General features: G+C 41.4%; 1 protein-coding gene across 1 annotated transcript; it reads right to left on the minus strand.

Annotated features, from left to right (window-relative positions):
- Positions 1-11,139: 11,139 nt before the first annotated feature.
- On the minus strand, positions 11,140-23,366 carry LOC132106126 (gastrula zinc finger protein XlCGF7.1-like). Its single transcript, XM_059511770.1, has 2 exons — positions 23,123-23,366; positions 11,140-12,017 (listed from the first exon to the last, which is right to left on the minus strand). Exons 1-2 carry the CDS (start codon positions 23,292-23,294, stop codon positions 11,347-11,349), a joined length of 843 nt encoding a protein of 280 aa, XP_059367753.1. The 5' UTR covers positions 23,295-23,366; the 3' UTR covers positions 11,140-11,346.
- Between the last annotated feature and the right edge of the window lie 791 nt (positions 23,367-24,157).

Here is a 24,157-nt window from a genome sequence, read left to right on the forward strand (position 1 = left end):
GTGTTATTGTTTTAAAAAATGCTTTATGTACTGATGTTTTTGTACTACATTCAACTTGAATTTCAATACAAAATTTTCAAACTGAAAATCTCAAGGAGTTTATAAGTTGAAACGGGTGAAAATGTCACAGTTAATGTTAAATAACCTAAATGAACTTGTAACTTGTATAGTAACCGAAGACTTTGATTGCATGTTACCATGAAACTAACAATATAATTTGATAGTTTTTAAAATTAACAATTCCTTTATAAACTGGGACAGCAACCTTTATATAATTTTTTTTTAATTGTCCACAGCTCTGCAATGCGGGAGGCAGGTTCTGCGCCAGAGCAAACTGAGTGAATGTGCATGCACAAAGTAATTTTCAGATGCAATGAAAAAAAAATGGGATAAACAAACAAAACTTGTAAATAGTTAACAATATAGCCTAGATCCCCCTTCCTCAAATCTTTCCCTGGAGGTCCAATGCCCTGCAGAGTTTAGCTCCAACCCTGATAAAAGTCACCTGCCTATGGTTATCTAATGATCTCAAAGATATTGATTGGCATGCTCAGGTGTGTTTGATTAGGGTTAGGGCTAAACTTTGCAGGAAAGTGTATCTCGAGGCCCAGATCCACAGTAACATATTCTAACCAATTAATTTGTTAACCCACAGTAAGCTAACAAATTTTAACCTATTATGCTGCGTTCACACCAAACACGAATAGAGTGTCAAATTTGCATCTACTGTGTCTAGTTTGTCGCTTGAACATTTTGAATGCATTCGCGCGTCTAGAGCAAAATAGTCTGAAGCCCCTTTCACAATGCATGTTGGACCCGGAACATTGTTGGGTCACCTTCTGTGAGAACACAAACACGTCCCGGGATTGATCCCGGGTCAGGGATTTAGTAACATTGCGGAGTTCAGTCCCGCGAAGAGTGCTTTGTGAACAAAAGCCAGAACTAATGCCGGAGTGTTTTGAAGGCAGATCAACGTTCGTGATTAAATAAATATGTGCAAACTGTAATGAAGCAGAGATCAGCTAGTTCCTCACTTTCCGCGCTGACGCTAAGATTGTTCGCCAGCTTATGTGAAAGTTAATATGCCTAGCATTTTCGACTCGTACATTACTCATCACACCCTGATGTCACGTTTCTTTACAGGTTGTGTGTGAATGCACGCACATATACCTGCTAATCACTGGCAGTGTGAATGTGCAAAATCTAGTGACCTGGGATTAATTGCCGGAACACATTACCCGTGTATTTTCCGGAATCGCAGTGTGAAAGGGGCTAGTGGCAGAATCCGCTTCTTGTGGGAGGGACATTTGCTAGGCGGTTGTCTGTTTGCAAGATTGCTGTTGTCGATCGAGCATTCATTGAGAGAGTTACCGCTAAATAAACACATTATCTTGTTAGCGAAAAGTAGCTGTATATTAGGGTGAAAATAGTTGTAAAAAACGGCGGGAAGACTGCAGGTCAATAAACGTGTACATGACTCAAAAGTAAAATGTGTATTTGTATCACAAATGATACAAGCCGCGACCATACGAACATACGCGATTTCCACACGATTGAAAAAAATCGCATGCGAACTCGTACGACAGCAAAAATCGCACCGTGTACGCCCGCCTTTGTTTGCACAGACACTAAATTGTACAAAATACTGACTTATTAACAGCATAAAACATACAGAATAGACATACAACACCTAAAATGTCAAATACTTACATATGATCAAGATTTCAAATGGAACTTCATTTGAGGTTAAACATTTTCAGAAAACACACTTTGCTGTCTGAAACAATCCTTTAGAAAATAAATCATGTTTGTTTTATTTGACAAAGTTTAAAACATAATACAAAAATCCAGAAAGACAAATTTATACTCTGGTCATTCTTACGAAACTGTTGAAACGCCATGGCACGAATTATTTTAAATATTTAACGTGCAATTTAGTAATATATAAAAACATCATAATAAAGACAATACTGTTCTCTACCTTGCACAGAGTAATTTCAACATAGGAATTAACTATTTTTGCATTTTATTGCATTTTCTGCTGAAATTCTCATTACCGCAATGTGTCCAGCTTTCCAACATTTTAACCTATTAGCCAGCACCCCCCATTATGGGACTCACAGCTGAAAGTGCTCTACCTAACTTATAATTGTAACAGTTTCCTACTTCAGTGTGTTACAAACATAATTTTGGTGTCTTTGGAAAGAAAACCTTTTTGGCTTTACTTTTTATCAACCAGATTTGATAATGCTCAAAAATATTAAAAGTTATAGACACTGAAGTGCATTGAATTTTTTTTTTACCACACTTAAATATTTTTTTTTATATAAAAATACATTAAATGAGTCCTGGAGCAATCTAGAAAAGTAATGGGTTGAAAGCCACATGTCATGAGTTTCTATTTCAAATCTGAATAAGATATAATGAAAAATTAGACTCCTGCAAATATTTTTCTGAGACTGTCTAGACCCCCCAAATATAAGAAAATATATTTCCCAATAGTATTGAAGGCTTCTACAAACTATTTAGTCATTAAATATACCACTGCATAGTTTTTTTCAATTATAAAACACTACTAGACAGAAACTTAGACATCATATAAGTGATTTATTTGAGCACTACAAAAATACAATAAGAATAATTTGAGTAAGAAAAATAATAATAATAAAAAAAAGATTTAACTTTGTTTGCCAGTTATAGAACATCCTGAGATTGCTAGAGATGCAGCATTTACAATGAATTACGATGCAAATAAGTGCTGATGTGCTGATGGCCACTTATACAGATTGTAATAACACAAATGTGCCAAAGTAAATAATCCACTCTTTCTATTCATATAGACGCATTCACTTTGATAGCCGTGATCATGCAGTAATAGCGAGCTGATTTGGGCTGATTTGCACTCAAACAGATGGTAATCATGCAGATAAATTTAGCCTGGTTAAAACCAGACCCTTTTCAGTTGAAACTGAGTTAGGGTCTGGCAAAGCCTATTAGACGTCTCGTTTCTAAAGGGGCGTCACCGACGGACCTCATTCAAATGCCTCTGGGCGCAATTGGATAGACCTAAAACCAATCAGAGCGATGAAGGAGATGACGTATGCAGAGCGAATCCAGTCGGTAAGACAGCGATAACATCTTTTTTAGATATGAAGGCTTCAAGTGTTGTTCTTTGCTCGGGTTTTAACGCAAAGTTAAAGTTTAAATCACTTAAAACAGACGCGATAGCAGTTTCGAACGAATGTTCCTCTGCAGCATCCATCTTTGTAATGTACAAAATCTGCTTTACCGTCGCTGTGCTGTCGTCATCGTGTAAACCCCGCCTCAACGTTTCTGATTGGTGCCGCGATTGCGGCGGCACAGAAACGAGCTAGATAGTCCTCTTTGCCAGACTATTCTGTAGAGAGAATTGAAATTTGCCGGAAGTAGTCTGGGTTTTCCCAGGCTAAGATAAATTCATATTCAACATAAAACACACTCTCACATATATAAAGGAAACAAAGAAAAAAGCAATTGTATAAGTTCCGCCTCCATCAGCTGACAGGTGCGTCATAGCACGTCACGAGGGAGCGCCAAAATTCAAATATACTATCTTTCGCCTATCTTTCATTCATTCTTTTTTTCCGGTGGATCGCCTCATTCTGTTTGTGACACTGTACGCTGCAAAGCCATGCCGTTTTTTTACTACCAAGATGCAGTTTCTGACCGTGAGTTATTCCATAACGGATGCAAACAGTTCTGTTGCTGAAGAACTGAAACGTAAACAAAGGAATTATGATCCATATTAAAAAGTTATTGCTTCGTTGCACTAAACGTGCTTCATGAGATGTCGTTCAGCGGACCCTTACCTTTCTAACTAAACCGGGATTTACAGCTGTGAATGTGTTTATGACTCGTTATTACGATGGATCTGGTATGTACAGCGTTTTCATTGCTCATGTTTTTATGTGAACTGCTTACACAAATGTAGCAAATACAGTCTTTATAAGCTTTCCATTGAAAACAGCGATCTGTCGTCGATGCTTGAGGCTTAGATCTTTATAATGATACATAGATTGTCACGATTAAATTTGTCCTGTTTCATTTAATCTATTCATAAACACACACATGCAAGTTGAGGGGCGTTCAGGACGAGGGCGTCGGGGTGCTGGCTTACAGGTTAAAGCCAATTACGGTTGAGAGAACTTATTACCGAAAAATAATTTAGCAGACGCTTTTATCCAAAGCGACTCACAAATGAGAACAATAGAAGCAGTCAGGTCAACAAGAAAACAACAACAGTATACAAGTGCCAGGACAAGTCTCAGTTAGTCTAGTACAGAACGCGTAGCCAGGTTTTTTTTTTTTTTTTTTTTTTAAATGAAAAGAAGGAAAATTGCTAGTATTAGTTGGTTAACTGCTGGCGAAAAATGAGTCTTTAGATGTTTCTTGAAAAATGAGTAAGGACTCAGCTGTACGAATTGAGATTGGGAGGTCATTCCACCAGCTGGGCACAGTCCAGGAAAAGGTCCGTGAGAGTGATTTTGAACTTCTTTGGGATGGCACCACAAGGCGTCGTTCACTTGCAGAGCGCAAACTTCTGGAGGGCACATGAGATTTAACCAGTGAGTTTAGGTAAGTTGGTGCCATGCCAGTGGTCGTCTTGTAGGCAAGCATCAGTACCTTGAATTTGATGCGAGCGGCTACTGGTAGAGGAGTAACGTGAGCTTTTTTCGGCTCATTGAAGACAACCCTCGCTGCTGCATTCTGGATCAATTGCAGAGGCTTGACAGTACATGCAGGAAGGCCCACTAGGAGAGCATTACAATAGTCCAGTCTGGAGAGAACAAGAGCTTGGACAAGAAGTTGAGTGGCTTGCTCTGACAGGAAGGGTCTAAACTTCCTAATGTTGTAGAAGGCAAATCTGCAGGACTGGGTCATTGTAGCAATGTGGTCTGTGAAGCTTAACTGATGATCCATCACAACTCCTAGGTTTCTGGCTGTCCTCGAAGGAGTAATGGTTGATGAACCCAGTTGTATAGAGAAGTTGTGATGAAGCAATGGGTTAGCTGGAATCACCAGGAGTTCTGTCTTCGTAAGGTTAACCCTTTGAAGTCATTTTCTCCTGATAACCCAGAAAAGAACTTAAATTACACTTTCAGTTTTAATCATACAGATAAGAGCAATACATCAATCGAATCTGTAAAGGGTCTACTTTTTTTGGATACAGACATAATAACAACAAAACTTTGTGCACTTATAAAATAAAGATAACAAACAAGGTGTGCTGTCTGCAGCCTTTGTCTGTGCTGATCTTTATTTACAAACACGTCATTAAAATGAACTGTAACTCCGTGAATACTCAACAAAGAGACATGAGAGAGACATCTATAGAAAGCTTGACATGTCTACTTTTAAACTAAACAAGTGCCGCCGAAAACAGATTTTCTGTGATAAAGTAATCCATATGAAAACAACGCGATGTCTGTTTTTCATGTCTCCCTTCATTATATCTAATGTGACCATGCCCCCGCGCTGAACGCGCTATTCAGATTCAAACTGAAGCGCGCGGCTTGAATACGCCCATATTTTATCCGTTTTAATATTCAGTGTAATATAGTTTGCTGCAGTTCTGCTTCTATTTATTTACTAGTTCTGTTCATCACAATCAATTCAATTCTCTTAATACAGTAATGTAAATCTTGTAGGCTGCATATCCATAGTCCTTTATAATTCTTCTTCATATTTATAGCATATATTTATACTTTTTACATGTATATAGGCTACTTGTTTATTTACCAACTTATATTATTATTTATATTCCTTTAAATGTCTTGATGTGCACATCAACTATGACACAAGAATTGTCCCCCGGGTTATCAATATCAATAAAGATCAATAAAGTAATTCTGATTCTGATTTTAAATTAACCTATAGTAGTGTGCAGGATGGTTTATTAATTATTGAAGTGTTTCACATTTTGGAAAAGCATGTCCGTGTAGACTAGAGCTGAAACAACGAATCGATTTAATCGATTAAAATCGATTATTAAAATAGTTGTCAACTAATTTAGTCATCGATTCGTTGCTAAATAACTTATTTGCCGTAAGCGGCTCATTTCGTGCATATTTCAAATCTGCGGTGACCAAAGTGTGGCAGTAATGAGCCACCGGAGGTTTTACTCAGCCAGTACAGACGGAGAAGTAGCGAATAGCCAATAGCTGGCCTCGTTTTATGTCACGTGCTTCCCGAAACAGCGTCTCTGCAGCATTCAGCGAGATGTGGGAGACTGGGAGTACTTTACTTTGAGCCTTCAAAAAAGAAGATTAACCTGTAAACTCTGCACTACTGAACTGTTTAAGGGGCCGTTCACATATCGCGTCTTTTGCACGCTCATGTTCGCTATTTCCAGTGTAGGCACGCAGTATGCGCGCTCATAATGGAAGCGACGCGGTCGCAAAGCGCTCGTTTTTTCCAGGCGCGTCAGCACCGCATCGAGTTAAAAACATTTCAACTTTTCAGAATCCGGCAAGCACACCGCGGGTCATGTGACAAGAACTAAATAATCAGCTTCATCCTTTCCCGTAACAACGTTTAAAGCTCAGCCAAGATGAAGGAACAGCTGATCATAGCTGTATATGGATTTCCATTTTGAAATAAATTTAGTAGCAGAGCTACTGCAAGCGATTTTTAGAGCTGCAAATCCATTTATCCTTTGCTGAAATTTCCATGTCTTCAAGGAGAGAGCACGTCATGGTTGCTTAGCAAAGGCAGACGCCTTTAAGAGCGCTTCTGCCCGAGCGCTTTGGAAAGAAGGAGAAAGCGGTGCGCCTAGAGTTTTCCACGCGTTTTTAGGTGCGATTTGTGAACGGCCCCTAAGACTTTCATTTGTGCAGATTCTCCAGTACAATGTTGTTTGCAAATGTTTAGTCGTAAAAGCTGATAACATTGCTTTTTAACAGTTAACATTTAAAGCTTTACAAACATGTTCTGTGATCAGTTTGTCGTTTACCAGTTCATAATTCAGTCGTGCAGCCTAATTATGACTGAATGAGAGAGGTAAATGTTTAAAGATATTTGAAATGCACTTTTTTTCTAAGTATTCACTGCTCTTTTTCACACAGCAGGTTTTTTGTGTGTGTCCGATTTTTTTTTTTCTGGACAACCTTCTGATGGATTTACCTTAAATTGTGAGTTCCATTCAGGTTTCGTGCCATTGGCACTTTATTCGAATGATTGTTTACAATTTCACAGCATAAGCTATAAAGCTGTTTCCCAGTAAATAATAAAATACAACGCACTGCAATCTTATTCTGTTTTATCCTTATTCTTCGTGAAAATATGTTCTGAAAGATTCCTTAATAAGCTTTGTTCAGGCTGTTAAACTACTTTAGGAGCTCTAAGGACTGCCATGGTGGACATTATTTGAAATCTCCTTGTGAAATTTGCTAGAGTATGGGTCAGTGTTTTGATTGCAGAAGAGTTCAACATAAGGATTACTAACACAATAAAACAACTCTAGGTATATTTTTGATGAGGATATGACAATGCAAAATGGTTAAAATCTCTTAAAAATCTATGCTGAATGATAAAGACCCTTTATTAATAATTTACTTGGGGGGGGGGGGGAAACTAAAATATAAGTACACAAACCGATTAATCGTAAAAATAATCGGCAGATTAATCGATTATCAAAATAATCGTTAGTTGCAGCCCTAGTGTAGCCTACGATAAAACGTCAGCAGAGGGCGTTCTATGCTTAGGTCACGGTACCTCCGCCTGGCTGTATGTATTTATGTGTATTTCCCGGTATTTCCCAGTTGACGGCAAGGAGTTGCAGGATGAGAATCGTTAGATGATTATATGAATAATTGTGACGGCTTTACAGAGGTAAGAGTGTTTTAATTAGAATGGTTAACATTTAGTTAGATGGCAAATTACTGCAAGACTATAACGTGTTCGAGCTGGGAGCATTAACGATTTGCATAACAAGGTAAGGAGGCTAATTCAACGTTAATGGTTATCAAGTAACTGCTATCTTAGTCTCTGTTACTAACGTTACAAATTTTATCGGACTTGATAGCCATTAACGTTGAATTAACCTGCTTAACTCGTTATGCTAATTATTCATATGATCATCTAACGCATTCTCATCCCGCAACTCCTTGCCGTCAACTGGGAAATACCGGGAAATACACATAAATACATACAGCCAGACGGAGGTACCGTGACCTAAGCATAGAACGCCCTCTTCTGACGTTTTATCGTAGGCTAAACAGACATGCTTTTCCAAAATGTGAAACACTTCAATAATTAATGAACCAGTCTGCACACTACTATAGGTGAACTTAAAATCAGAATCAGAAATACTTTGATCTTTATTGATATTGATAACCCGGGGGACAATTCTTGTGTCACAGTTGATGTGCACATCAAGACATTTAAAGGAATATAAATAATAATAGAAGTTGGTAAATAAACAAGTAGCCTATATACATGTAAAAAGTATAAAAATATGCTATAAAATATGAATTATAAAGGACTATGGATATGCAGCCTACAAGATTTACATTACTGTATTAACAGAATTAAACTGATTGTGATGAACAGTACTAGTAAATAAATAGAAACAGAACTGCAGCAAATTATATTACACTGAATATTAAAACATATAATATTGCACAGAATGTGAAGTATTACATTGCACTACAGTACAGGGTCCAGTTTAATAACAAAGGGTCCATGTGTCAGACACTTCACTATCTTGAGGCCACGAGTTAACTTATCTTGAGGCCACGAGTTAACTTATCTTGAGGCCACAAGTTAGTATCTTGAGGCCACGAGTTAGTTATATATTTTTTTTTTGACAAAGTGGGACCAGAGGGGCTCCGTACCATCCAGACATTTTACAATAAAGCAATTTGTCACTACGTGTAGACATGACATTGTAACAGTTGCCTGCTAAATATGTCTATAGTTCATATGGATGCTTCAACAAATTGTTATTAAACATTTATTCTATAAATGTTAATTTTTGATAAAAACCAAAACTGAAGAATCGGTTTCCTTAAACCAGATTGCCATGGATGCTTCAACTATTTTTATCAAACATTTACAGAACAAATGTTCAATAAAATTTAAGAATCTGTTTCCTTAAACCAGATTACCATGCATATTTCAACACTGCATGTTTACAAGTCATTTTGCGATTAATCATGATTAATCACAGGCTATGATTGTGATTAACTTGATAAATTTTTTTAATCGATTGACAGCACTAATATATATATATATATATATATATATATGTGTGTGTGTGTGTGTCGTTATTGTGCACTGCTGCTCGTAGACTAGCACCAGCGCTCATTGCTGCGATGCTAAATGATAGCAACTCACCAGGACACTTCACCAACTCTCCACTCATTCTCCTCGGACCATGCATAGGCATTTTACGGACATCAGTTCTTGGCAATTCCTCATTTGCCCTCTCACGTCTGGCTGGTTCGAAATTACACGGCTGCAGGCCATCATACGTGTTGGCTCTTGCCACCTCTTCCTCATCCCAGTCAGTCGCTGATGCTGCGTTCAAGGCAGGTTTTTGAGCTCGTAATCACTATTTCATACCACGACTAACGACTTTGTACCGTTCCAGGCAAGTTACGCAATTGTTATTGATTATTTATTTTATTGCAAATGTTACATTGACCTAAAATCGTTTTTTCAACATGTACCACTTGCATAAACACTGCATCCGTAGGCAGTACTATTCATAGGGGCTGCCATCGTTGTTTCGCATGCTGTGTGACCTCGGAACTCCGAGTACATCGATCTAGTACGAGACACAAGTTCACGGATGTGAAGTCACGGGTTTCATTGCAGTTACAGTGCACTTTCACGGGTTTAAGGTTGGAAAAACACAGGTTACGGGTTGCCTGGAACGCGGCATCATCCTAGGTTGAGGCTACCTTACCTCGACTTCTCCCCAACGTGATGTCATCACTGAGTTGCGTTAAAAAAACGTTAATACCAAAAACGTAAAAAATAGGCCTTTAAGACCATTTTTGAGACATTTTAAAAATGATATACATATCTTGAAGTGATTTATGTAACCATTAATCGAAAGTGGTGGTTAACCTGCAACATGGCCTTTAAATGTCTTGACAGTCAGGACATTTTGTGATGACCTGATTATAATATGTCAGCAAGGAATGCATCAGCAAGGCTGTGTTGTAGATGTTGATGAAAGCCTTTTAGCCTTGCACAGTTAACCATATTCACTACACCCATCCATATTAAATTCAATAAATGTTCCTTTTTTAATTTGAGACTTGTAACATTTGGTATCATTGTGTCATTTTTATGATGTAAATTGAGTGAGAAAAAGCAGTATCGGCTCCAAATATCAGCTCAAGAAAATCAGTAGCCCATGTCGGTCATCGGTTAAGGCTGATGGAAAAAAAATCAGTATCGGCACTAAAAAAAAATCCATATCGTTCGATCCCTAGAGATCGTGCTCTAGCCTCACGCACAACATTTTTGGTACCTTGACATCGCAGCCTGTTCATTATCAAAATAAAATATGTATAAAGAAAATAGAAATAGTCTGTTGTTACATTCAGTGTAAACAGCGCCCTACTATGCTGGTATAGCCTTTGTGAAGGATGATTTACTTCAATAATGCAAGTTAAGTTTAAAACCTATATGCAATAAATATTTTAGCATCCAAATTTTTTGCGAATATGGAAACTATGGATCTGTGCCAAACAAGAGAGGTAGGCTTCAGTTTCCCTTTAAATGAACTAGTTGACTTTTATATAGCCTAAATACTGTGAACTGTGAAGGATTGTGGAGGAAAAGAAATAATACAAAAGATAACAAGTAGTTATTCAGTTAGAATCAATTCAGTTAGGTACCAATGTCAATGTTTCAAGATCATGTTCAGCTCTACGGAAGATGGTATGCATCAATCTAGTTTATGTTTAACTCGAGATTTGCTTTGTTTCTGGAAGTCTTTCCACAGTGATGGCATGACATGCTTCTTTCAAATGTCCCTGCATGATTCCTAGGTTTTTCTTGTTTGTAAACCTCATTGCACACTAATGACATTTAAACAGATCCCTCGAGTAAATCTTCCATGTGGTATTTTTGGTTGCAACTTCTCTAGTGTGAATTTTCATATGGATTTCAAGGTATTATTTTTGATGGAAACTCTTTCCACACTGAGGGCACATCTCAGGCTTCTCTCCAGTCTGAGTTCTCAAGTTCTTGTTAAAACGTCCTTTCTGAGTGAGACTGTTTCCACACTGTTTGCGGGTAAAACAACAAAAAACTCTCCATAATGTGAATTCGCCGGTGGGTGTAAAGGTATTATTTCTTTTCAGTGTGAACTTTCATGTGGTAATTAAGGTTTCCATGTTGACTGAAACTCTTTCCACACTGTTTGCATGTGTAAGGCTTCTCTCCAGTGTGAACTCTCATGTGGTAATTAAGGCCTCCAGGTTGACTAAAAGTCTTTCCACACTGCTTGCAGGTGAAAGGTTTCTCTCCAGTGTGAGTTCTCATGTGGTAATTAAGGTTTCCATTTTGACTGAAAGTCTTTCCACAATGTTTGCAGGTGAAAGGCTTCTCTCCAGTGTGAGTTCTCATGTGGTAATTAAGGTTTCCTGGTTGACTAAAAGTTTTTCCACACTGTTTGCAGGTGAAAGGCTTCTCTCCAGTGTGAACTCTCATGTGGTAATTAAGGTTTCCTGGTTGACTGAAAGTCTTTCCACAATGTTTGCAGGTGAAAGGCTTCTCACCTGTGTGAATTCTCATGTGAGCTTCAATATGTGCATGTTGACTGAAACTCTTTCCACACTGAAAGCACATGAAATAACTCCTAGTTCCTGTCTTTTGAGCTCTTTTTCTTGTGGAAGTCTTTTCAGACTGCAAGGAACAAAAATTATTTTCTCCAGTTACGAAATCATGAGGATTCTCACACTGATCATTCTCTTGAGTTTCATTCAGAACTTCCATCTCCTCTTTCAGTGAATTTAGGTCTAGGGTGGAAAACAAACAAAAAAAAAGTTAACCCCAGTTATATGGCACAAAGCAATCAACATCAAAATGTGTAGATATGTAATGCATTTATACTAGATCCTATACCAGGGTGTCCAAACTTGCTCCTGGTGGGCCGGTGTCCTACAGAATTTAGCTCCAACTTAAATCTGCTAGAAGTTTCTGAGATGTTCAAAAGTCATCTATGAGCTTTAATTGGGGTTAGAGTTTAACTCTGTAGGCCAATCAGGGCTCCAGGCTCATTCTTCCCACTGGTCACTCTTTTGTGACTAACTTTCTGTTGATCGCATGGGTACATGATTTGGTGGGAATTTATTTTGTGTGACAACATTGGATTAATCAATGCATGATGGTGAACTTTTATCATAATTTATAGTTAACCCTTGTGAATTGTTCAAATATACTACCCTTTCGAGTTGTTCGGGATGAAAACATCCACTCAATTAAACTGCTGTAAAAATGTATCAGAATCTATTAATCAACCTCAGTCCTGATCAAAACTACCAAATGTTTTTAAAAAATCCAAGATTTTAACTCTTTAATTGCCAAGTTCATAAATGATGTCACTGATTTGGGGGGGAAAACACACAAAATGACTTATTTTCAACATAAAAGTAATTGTGGCTGGATTTCTTTTTTGCTTTTTATAACAGTCTTTGATGCATTTTTAGTTTTTGTGCAACATTAAATTTTTTTCTCCCTAATTTGTTGTTGGTGGCTGTTTTTGCCCCATTGACTTCCATTATAACGACATTTTTTGATTGCAAAGCCATGACACCATGTAATCATGCATTCTTGATTGTTTGTGGTTTTCCCTTTTGGGAAGAGGTAAAATTTGTTAATTTTACAGTTGATCACTAGGTGGGACCATTTACCCTTTAGATAGGCCTGTGCAAAAAAAGCTTAGTTTCTGGCTTGTATATGGAGTATAACGTACTCGGTTACTAACGTAACCTCGGTTCTCTCTAGAAGAGGGAACGAGTACTGCGTCTTAGCTAAGACGCTACGGGAAAAGTCTCTTTTCACAAAATACTGAAGCAAAAAATTATCCTTAATTTTGAATTGTTTTAAAGCGCATTTTGCTTCGCGCCCTCCATGCCATTTCCCGCCGAAACGGGTGTGGCCTAGCCCTATAAAGGGAGCTCGAAAAGGCTGACTCACCTGATTTATTTCATCGCCGAAACGAACCAGAGTGAATCGTGCGCACGGCAGAGAACGCAGTACTCGTTCCCTCTTCTAGAGAGAACCGAGGTTACGTTAGTAACCGAGTACATTCTCTTACGAGAGTTCTCTCGTACTGCGTCTTAGCTAAGACGCTACGCGAACCCCATGTAAAGCGCCGTGCGCGCAGGGATCACACACCAATAAACCTGGAAGCAACGCCCAGGATTTACAGTGCACAGTCACCAGAGGGACTCACAGAGAGTCCAGAACAGGGGGGGGGGGCCCTCTGTCCCATATCTAGCAGCGTCCGTAGGCGCGGCAATATGACATCACACAGTCAAGGCAAGGCCTGACCAATGTGGTAACTACGCAATACTGCCCATATAACAGTCGGCGGCGCATAGCGCTTGCAATCTCAGAGTTCCAATCAGGACCCTGATTCAACTATACCGACAGCAGCTTTGCCTGCAGGGTGGGAACCTCCAGGTCATAGAACCTGATAAATGCAGACGGCGAGGCCCATCCTGCCGCCATACATATATCCTGTAAGGAGATCCCACTAGACCACGCCCACGACGAGGCGACGCCTCTTGTGGAGTGTGCTCTGAAGGCCCCTGGAAGCGTAAGCTGACGCTATGGGTCAACCATCCATCTGGATAGGCTCTGTCTCAAAACAGCAATTCCCTTGGAACGTCCACTGAACGAGACAAACAGCTGCTCAGTCTGTCTAAAGACAGCGGAGCGAGACACATAAGCTCTTAAAGCCCTTAACGGGGCAAAGAAGACTCGAGTCTCCATCCTCTCCTGACACCGACAGGGCAGACAGGGAAATAACCTGAGCCCTAAAACGGCGTGTTGAGGGATTTCGGCACATAACCGTGCCTAGGTTTGAGTATTACCCTTGAGTCATTAGGCCCAAACTCCAAGCACGTCGGGCTCACCGAGAGCGCGTGCAGGTCACCCACACACTTCACTGAAGCGAGAGCCAACAAGAACACTGTCTTGAATGACAGATGTTTTGAGGCTAATCGTTCGGATAGGCTCGAAAGGGGAACCTTTCATGGCCTCCAAAAACCGTCGAGGAGGTCCCATACAGGGACTGACGGAGGTCTGGGAGGATTCAGCCTCCTAGCTCCTCTAAGGAAGCGGATGATCCTATTGACTGACCGAGCGTTGTCTCAGAGAACGCTGCGATAGCCGCCACGCAAACTTTGAGCGTGGAGGGGGCTCCGCCCTTATCCAACAGCTCCTGTAGGAAGGAGAGAACCTCCGTCACCTCACAACTAAGGGGTGAACGTCCCCGAGCTGTGTACCAGCTGGAGAATACTGACCACTTTGAGGCATATAGCCGTCGAGTCGACGGAGCTCTAGCCTGAGTGACAGTATTTAGCACTCCCACTGAGAGATCAGCGGGTAACCGATGAGCGCCCACACATGGAGGGACCACAACTCCGGTTGAGGGTGCCAAATCGAGCCCCTGGCCTGCGAGAGGAGGTCCCTCCTCAACGGCACTGGCAACGGGGCAGCGTCTGCTAACTGCATCAAATCTGGAAACCATGGTTGGTTCTTCCAAAGTGGTGCTACAAGCAGTACTGAGCATCTTGTTTCCCTCACCCGTTCCATCACCTACGGAAGGAGGGAGACGGGGGGGAAAGCATAGAGCGGGCAGCGCGGCCACCTTTGAGACAGCGCGCTTTCGTTCTTGGAAAAGAACGCTGGGCAGTGAGCGTTTTCGTGGGATGCGAAAAGGTCCACTTCCGCCCCGCCAAATCTCCCCCACAGCAACTGGACTGTCTGTGGGTGTAGAGACCATTCGCCCGTGGGAATGTTGTTTCTGGACAGTCTGTCTGGACCCAGATTCTGTAGCTCAGGCACATGAACTGCTCTCAGTGAGCGCAAGTTGCGCTGAGCCCAAACCAGGAGGCGTTCTGCCAACCTGTACAGGTTTCGGGACCTGAGACCGCCCTGGCGATTTATGTAGGACACCACAGACATGTTGTCCGAACGGACTAAGACGTAGTAGCCCTAGATTCGGGGACAAAAGCGCATCAGCGCGTTCTCTACTGCCAGTATTTCCAGACAGTTGATATGTTGGAGCTTTTCCCGTTCTGCCCACAGGCCAAAGAACGGTCTGCCCTCGAGCAGCGCTCCCCATCCCGAAGTGGAGGCGTCCGTCGACACCATTTTCAGTTTCGAGGAAGTCCCCAGGCTTACACCTGATCGGTACCAGTCCTTCGCTATCCAGGGTTTCAAAGCTGTAACACAGCTCTGATTGACCATGAGACGCAACTGACCGGATATCCACGCTCTGCGCGGTACTTGCACTTTCAGCCAGAACTGCAAGGAGCGCATGCCGAGCAGGCCCAACTGAAGAACTGGTGATGCTGAGGCCAGGAGACCTAGCATCTTCTGAAATTCCTTGAGCGAGAATGTCGCGCCGCAGCGGAGAGAGCTCGCTGCGCGCTGAATGCCCAACGCCGTCATGGAGCGTGAGTCCAGAGCTATATCCAAAACCAGTATCGTCTGACGGGGGTTCAGCGAACCCTTCGTCCAGTTGACACTGAGACCAAGTTTCTCGAGGTGATCGAGTAAAATGGCCCTGTGCTCCACGAGCTCTGATCGTGACTGAGCCAGAATCAGCCAGTTGTCCAAATAGTTCAGCACTCGCATGTCTCTGAGTCTGAGAGGAGCAAGCGCTGCGTCCATGCACTTCGTAAACGTACGAGGAGCCATGGACGAGCCGAACGGCAGGACTGTATACTGGTATGTCTGGCCCTCGAAGGCGAGTATCGCCTGAGACGTGACGCCATCTGTATTTGAAAATACGCATCCTTCAGATCTATCGACATGAACCAGTCTCCTCTGCGAATATGCGCGAGAAGTCTCCTGGTTGTAAGCATTTTGAAACTGCGTTTCGCCAATGCTTTGTTCAGCTGTCTTAGATCCAGTATGGGTCTGAGATCCCCGTCTTTCTTGGGCACTAGAAAGTATTTGCTGTACAGCCCCCCTTCGCTTTGAGCTTGAGATACAGGCTCCACAGCCCCTCTGCTCAACAGTTTTGATATTTCGGCTAGAAGTAGGTGTGCTACTTCTGTTTTGACCGTGGTTTCGATGCGCGCTAAAAGCGCGGAGGGCGTCGAAAAAACTGTAGCGAGTAGCCTCCCTTTATATAATGTCTAGCACCCAATCCGAAACCCCTGGAAGCGCTGACCATGCGTCTGCATGAATGGCTAGGGGTTGGATGCGAAGCGCGCTCTGTTGGTTGGGCAACGGCAGTGCTTCGATGTGCTCTAACATGGGCATTAAGCCTGTGACATTTGAGGCGGGGAGCGCGCTGATCCCAGCGGGCAAATCGCTCGTCCTCGACCCCTCCACGGGGCTTAACCGAGTGAGGGAGGGCTGAGCGGGTCCCGTGGGACTCGTGTTGTCTGGGAGTAATTGTGGGGTGTAAGCGTGCACATTTACTGCTTTAGACTCGCTGTCTGCCTGGGCAGAACGAACGTGCACGGGTTTCGTTTTTACAGAAACCACATGACGTGTGTGACCGTGTTTGTGGGCACTGAGGAGTGGGCATGTTTACTATGCTGTGCGCGCGATCGACTTGAGTCGCTTATATGTGCGCGAGCCCTGTGTGAAGGGCTGTGCTTATATGTGGAGATGGGCACTGAGCAGTGGGCATCGTCACTACATTTATAGCACCATCGGCCGTGGCCGGGACACCAGAAATTACACCTTTTTCTGGAAATATCTGGGTAGCCGTGATAACAGTTTTTTGTGTGCAGGCAAGCGGGCAACCGTACAGGCTTGCGCATTGCAAAAGACGCTGAGACAGTCACAATCCCTGGAACTGAAACAGCGGCGCGCTTGGGTGAGAGTTCGGCCGCAGCGACTCGTACACCGGTGCTTTCCTAGGAATGCTAGGATGGCTTCGGGGCTTCCGGCCTCACCGTAATCCTCTGCCGTGGTCCCCGCGACGCGGGACGACGGCCGGTAGAGCGAGAACGGAGTCTCGAGCTGCGTTGCTGACGCTGCTGTGATAAGGGCTTTTGTGTGCAGGCTTGCGCGTTGCAGAAAATGCTGAGACAGTCACAATTCCTGGAACTGAAACCACAGCGCGCTTGGGTGAGAGCTCAGCCACAGCGGAACTCATACACCGGCGCTTCGATGAAGCAGCAGGAGGCGGGGGGGGGTGTGGCTGATAGCTTTGCGGGGCCGGTCTAGCACGACTCCGGCAGAACCGGAGCGCTTGCCATGTCTGAGAGCGTCAGCCCTAGATGCCTCTCAGCCACCGTAGCGAAAGCCATAACTGGTCCCATGGCCTGTGCAGCGGATTTAGTAGTGAAGCACTTCTAAAATCCACGAGACAGATAGCCTCAGGTCCCATCTGTAGTGCAGATACAGCCTGCCCAACAGATGACGTCATGCGGCAGGCTTTAGATGGCAACACCCCTTTCGTCCGCCATCCAGCAGAGGGCGGGCAAATGCGCGTCGCTATCGCCTGTTCCACCGGCGGAAGTGACTGGTAGTTCCTGTTTTTAGCATCATCCAGTGTGGAGAATGCTAGTGAGACAGACGAACGAGTTCGCACTGAATATGGAGCGTTCTAAGCCCTTGCCACCTCTTCGTGAAGCTCAGGAAGAAATGAGGCGGGCTTTGAGTTCGGAGAAGTACGCTCATCCGAAAGGAAACTACCATCCAGCCGGGAACGAGAGGAGGGGCGCTGGTGCAGACCACTCGAGGCCGAGGCTCGTCGCGGCCATCGTGAGCACTCGCATCGGCTCCTTCTCGATGTCAGCTCGTTTGCTGGGCTTATGAGCAGAAGGCGCGAGATCCCCGGAGCTCGCCCAGCCCTCACTGCCCGAAGCTAGCAGAGAGCACGTGTCCTCTTCGACTTCGAGATCGACTTCCTCGGAAGACGCGGCGGCAGAGAGCGGGCGCTGACCATCGGGAAGCGATGCAGGGGAGGCCGGTGAGCTCGGTTGAGCTGGAGGCGGTTCCGGAATCCTCTGGAAACGGCGCTTTTTACGGCGCCACAGCACAGCGGAGAATGCAGGCTCAGAGAAAAAAGCCAAGCGAGTCCTCAGAGTCACCATTGGCAACAGCTCACAGTGGGGGCATCTGCCGTCAGCCAGCACGAGCGCTGCATGATCTTCACCCAGGCAGGAGACACAGATGACGTAACGGTCTCCCTCGCTGAGTGGGGCTCTGCACGAGCCGCAAGAAGGCATCTTAAAAAAGACGCAAGCTCTTTTACGAGTGTGTGTCGCAGGGCGAACACACACACACATGCATAAAGAACAGTTGGATATAATAGAATTGAAAGGATATGGGCGCCGGAACGCGCAGCAGGAACGGCAGTGGAAGGCGGTGTTGGCCAGCGGCTTCAGGAATAGCTCGTCCCGCTGAGATGCTATCTGACGGCGCTTGCTTCTCTCGTGATTCAACGATGCGTGAGCTTCGCTGAAGAGATGAAAAAATCAGATGAGTCAGCCTTTTCGAGCTCCCTTTATAGGGCTAGGCCACACCCGTTTCGGCGGGAAGTGGCATGGAGGGCGCAAAGCGCCCTCATTGGTCTGATGTTGCATCAGTCTGCGCTCGATAGGCTTGTGCAGTTGCCGCAGAGCAGCCAATGAGCGAGCGAGCCGTCTCGCCTATGGCTGCGTGCTGCTGCAAATGCGCTTTACAACAATTCAAAATTAAAGAATTTTTTGCTTCAGTATTTCGTGAAAAGAGACTTTTCCCGTAGCGTCTTAGCTAAGACGCGGTACGAGTGAACTCTCGTAAGAGAACAGCAAATTATAGTGTTTGTGTGTGTGTGAGATTCTTGATTGTTGGTGGTTTTCCCTGTTGGGAAGAGGTAACATTTGTTGTTTTTACAGTTGATCACTAGGTGGGACCATTAACCATTTAGATAGGCCTGTGCAAAAAAAGCTTAGTTTCTGACTTGTATATGAAGCTATATGGAGTATAACAGCATATTATATTGAGTGTGTATGTGTGAGAAAGAGAGAGTGTGTGTGTGTGTGTGTGAGAGAGACCTTTGCGCACTTACCTTAATGTATTTCAGAAAATCACAATGTACACCTCAGCTCTTAGAACTACATGGAGTAAACAAAACTGTATTTATGCACCTGCTGCCTTTTAATGGTGGTGAAAGTATTTGGTTGTTAAGCGATGACGTAAGAAGCGCTGATTCCGGGTCCAGGCCTCAACTCGCTTCACTTGAGAATATGGCCTCAGCAGACGTTTATGAGCACTGTTTATTCATATTGATAATTTAAGTTGAACGCTTTCAAACTTACGATATAATCTACCATCTCCGTGCTCACAGCTTCCCAAACACAAATAATTTTTATATATTTTTTTTATATTTATATTTTCATTGTCTGGCTATCTGGTACTTCGGTATGGAGTTAAAGGTTAATATTATAACTTTTTCGCTAGTATTCTATCACATTGTGAGTTTATATTAGCACCTTTTGTTGTTTTCTCGTGGTAACTGATAGAGCGTTTGGACACGGAAGCGCTGCTACGTGACGTCAGACTTAACAAGCGAATAGACTAAACAAAAGCAAAGTACGTGGATTTAAACACTTGCATGCCATCGTGCTGGATATTTAATGGTGAGAAGAGCAGCAAGCAACACGAGAAAGGGCTTGACTTGTACCAAAGTTTTAGAAATGATTATGTAGCGTGACCCCTCCAGCGAGCTGCAGCTTATTTGAAGTTGGTATTGCATTTTGGTTCATAATACATTATGTTCATAAATTTGATGCAAAGTAGATATTTTACAGGATTTTAAGGTTTTAAACTGGCTTTACCATCAAGAAAAGAGGAGCATTTTACTTATAGGCCATCTGTACTTTTCACCATCAAAAGGAAGCAGGTGCATAAACACACTTCGTTTTTTATTGTTTACTCCATGTAGTTCTGAGAGCATGAGGTGCATATTTTGATTTTTTCAGATACTGTACATCAAGGTAAGTGCACAAAGGTCTCTCTCACACCCTCTCTTTCTCTCTCTCTATCACACATACACACACACTATAATTTGCTATTATACTCCATATAACTCCATACAAGCCAGAAACCAAGCCTTTTTTTGCACAGGCCTATCTAAAGGGTTAATGGTCCCACCTAGTGATCAACTATAAAAATACATTTTTTTTTACCTCTTCCCAAAAGTGAAAACCACAAACAATCAAGAATGCATGATTATATGGTGTTATGGCTTTGCAATCAAAAAATGTCGTTATAATGGAAGTCAATGGGGCAAAAACAGCCACCAACAACAAATTAGGGAGAAAAAATTTGAATCTAATGCTGCACAAAAACTAACAATGCGTCAAAGCCAATCTTATTACTAATCTTTGACATGCCCAAGACTGTGATAAAAAAAAAAAAAAATCCAGTCCACAATCACTTTTTATATTGAAATATTTAATTTTGTGTTTTTTTTTCCCCCAAATCAGTGACATAATTTATGAACTTGGTAATTAAAAAGTTAAAATCTTGGAATTTTTTTTAAAAAATTTGGTAGTTTTGATCAGGACTGAGGTTGATTAATAGATTTATGCAAAAAAAAATGAAAAAATATTTATCTGATACATTCTTACAGCAGTTTAATTTAGTGGATGTTTTCATCCATGAACATCCCGAAAGGGTAGTGAATTTGCCCACAGTGTACCGTTGAGTTTTTGAATAATTTCAAAGCATTTTCCCAAAGTATGTGTCAAAATAAGATTTGTCACCAAAAATCATTCCATTAGCTCAAACACAGAGAAAGTTGTGGCCAAAATAAGACTCATCTTTACCCCCTAGTGGACGAAAACGTCCCAAACAACGCACAAGGGTTAAATGGAAATGAAGGTTGACATTGAACCTGTTTGTTTTAATCAGTAGAAGTATTTATGATTAGAATTTTGTAATTGGGAGTTCCTCTTTTGCAACAATAAGATGAAGCATGGCATACACCACAAGCTGTATTATATAGCAACTAATAAATGACAGAACGTTTGGCAAAATCTGAGGAATTAAAAAAATAATAGACTTTCAAAAGCTTCCATAGCATAATATGAGGTAAACAGCAAAGATAAAAAGCTTATCTCCCATAAAATTATATAAGACCACACACACCCTTTGAATTATTATTTTAAATGGCTGCCCATTGGGAGACGTATAAAGTCAATTAGATGTTCCACTAGTGGGTACAAATTTACTTTAGTGCCTGAAGCAATGTAATAAATTATGTTTATAATTAAGGGTGTGGCCACTTGTGACAGGTGGATTGCCCCTGGTGACACTGCCATCGAGCTAGGTGGGCGTGGCTTCAGCAACCAGCTCCCGCCTTTTTGCCCATTTTCGATTGTCCGGGAGAGTCACATGGCGACGGCCTGCTTTGCACACTTTGAGCTTTAAAAATGCTCTTCAGGGGTCTATGGGTCCATTTTTTTGTACAATCTATGTTTGTAGTCCAAACGAGTCATTCATTGTGGTTTTTGAAAAGTGATTTCTGTCAAATAAATAATAAGCCTAAAGTTATCAGAGGTGCTACAGCAATGGAAGAAAAAAAACCATTACTATTGATAACTATTGATCTTATGTGCTTATGGAACATTATGTAGTGCATGCAGAGTTTGATTCCAACATATAATCATTTCTGTTAATCAACTCTCTATGGACACCTTGGCGCTAACTGAATCGCCATTGGCTAGTACATTTTTTTTTTTTTGTTTACTTGCCAAACTGATATACTTGAAAGATAGATGTAGATACTGTATAGGTTTGTAAAATGGCACAGCTTTTTAAATGTGTGAAAGTACACTATTAACATCAGTCAGTCAAGCATTATAATATGACATTTTGATCAATTATTTTTAATGACAGCATTTTAGTTATTAGAATTACATTTTGGTAACCATGTATGAATGCACAGGCACTTTAACTGAATTTAGGACTGGTGGTGGTGGTTTTTGTTCATTCAGTGTTTCTGGAAAAAAGGGACAATCTAATAATAATACTGATAAGAGGATGATGATAATAATAATAATAATCTGAAATTCTACTAATAAGAACAGTATAAAACACACTAAGGATTAACAAGCTGCTGAATTCATGAATATTATTTAGGTTGTGTGTGTTCGCTCAAACTGATTCCCTAAAATCAAAACAGGGACGATAACAGGTGAGCACCAGCCATTTTAATTGCCATTTGCACATTAATTCTGCCCACTACTGGAAAACCTGGCAGTTCTTAAAAGCTGATAAAATCCAAAGGAACTCTGTTTATTTTGACAGGAAAATAAAACAAAGAATATTATTTACATCTAACGCACTAAACCTTTTTACCGAAGTGATGGTGAGTCATGCGCCGTTACACTAGATTTCACGGTACATCAAATACAGGTTTGTTGTGCATCCATTGAGTTGAACTGAAAAATATTAATTATTTTAATTACAAATGTAGAGAATAAATATTAATATAGAGGGATTCACACTCTCGCATTATATTTATGTGATTTTGCGCTACATTTTTCACTACAATAATGTCCTCTCGACATTTGTCATTAAAGGGGTCATTTGATGCTTTTTGAAAGATTATTATTTGGTGTATCTGGTGTAACAGATTATGTTGCCATTATGTAGGCTTTAATGTTCAAAAAACACATTATTTTTCAAATATTGTACATTATTGTAGATCCTCTATGCCCCGCCTCTCATAAACCCGTCATTTTCTAAAAGTCCAACTTGTCCAAATGACCAAGTACATTGTGATTGACCACACACCGCAAGCACTTGTCGGAAATGTAACGCCCCTTTCCATAACACTTCTATTACATTCTTCATAAACATCATTCATTTCTGTAGAACTGGACATTTTAATAAGGATCAAATGAGTACAGAATTGAGAATGAAAACCAACCTGTTTGTTCTTCAGTATCTTCATGATTGACTCTGAATGTTTCTTCAATCTTCACATCTTCACTCTCCTCTTTAATAAACGCCATCTCTGTTTGTTCCTCAGTTTCTTCATTATGGACTCTGAATGTTTCTTCAATCTTCATGTCTTCACTCTCCTCTTTAATAAATGCCATCTTTATTATCGTGTGTCACGTGGATCTCAGCCGCTTCAGGAGTTTTTCTATGCATTTGGACACTTTGCCCTGTTTAAGATGACAATAAGTAACAGTAAATTATTCTCAAAAACTAATGCAAACTTAATATCTGAGTGCGTCTCATTGATTGCACTGAGAAGGGAGTAAGTCTAGTGAGAGTTTTAAATGACTTAAATGACCTGAATAAAGTCAAATTAAATACAATTATACATTCATTTACTGTCGTGTGTTTATGGTATATTTGGTATTTAACTATTTGAACATAATATGAAATAGATTAGTTTTAAGAACACGTTTCTAAAAGTCACTGAACATTGTGTTTTGCTCTCTCGTTTGTCTTGATTGCGCTGATTCAAGCGATCCGTATGGAGCGAAATGAGAAACACCTTTTCTGTTATTATTGATATGAGTATGCGCTTCTCTCAAAAAAAAAGAACGCTAAATAAAATATTACAACATAAGATTAAATCATTTACTTTACATAGCTTGTAAAAACGGGTAAATACATTTGAAAAATCGTTGATTTAAAAAGGTAAAAACACGTACCTTTCTTCAGCCGAATCACAACAAACACAGGGAGCGAGGGGCGCGGATTTATGACGTCACATCACCAGAGCAAAATAAAAGTCCGGTTTACACACTGATGTATATTATATGCATATGATAACGCATTTCCACAATTATTAATAGGCTAATGAAATCTAGAAACTTTATTAAGAGTAGCGTTGGGCTGAGTGAGCATGGACATGTTCTTGGGGTTATGAAGTGGGCATCCTCTTTCAAAGATGAGTGTGTGTTTGTAGCTCATATTTAAAAAAATTTGGGAGACACCATTATGAAAA

Source organism: Carassius carassius, chromosome 26 (genome assembly GCF_963082965.1).
Source record: "Carassius carassius chromosome 26, fCarCar2.1, whole genome shotgun sequence".
In the NCBI taxonomy this organism is placed as follows: domain Eukaryota; kingdom Metazoa; phylum Chordata; class Actinopteri; order Cypriniformes; family Cyprinidae; genus Carassius; species Carassius carassius.

Coding starts and splice junctions, on each gene's coding strand:
- LOC132106126 (XM_059511770.1), bottom strand. CDS start 23,294: ATGGCATTTATTAAAGAGGAGAGTGAAGACATGAAGATTGAAGAAACA. Junction 12,018..23,122: donor AGATACTGAAGAACAAACAG/GTTGGTTTTCAT, acceptor TTTCCACCCTAG/ACCTAAATTCACTGAAAGAG.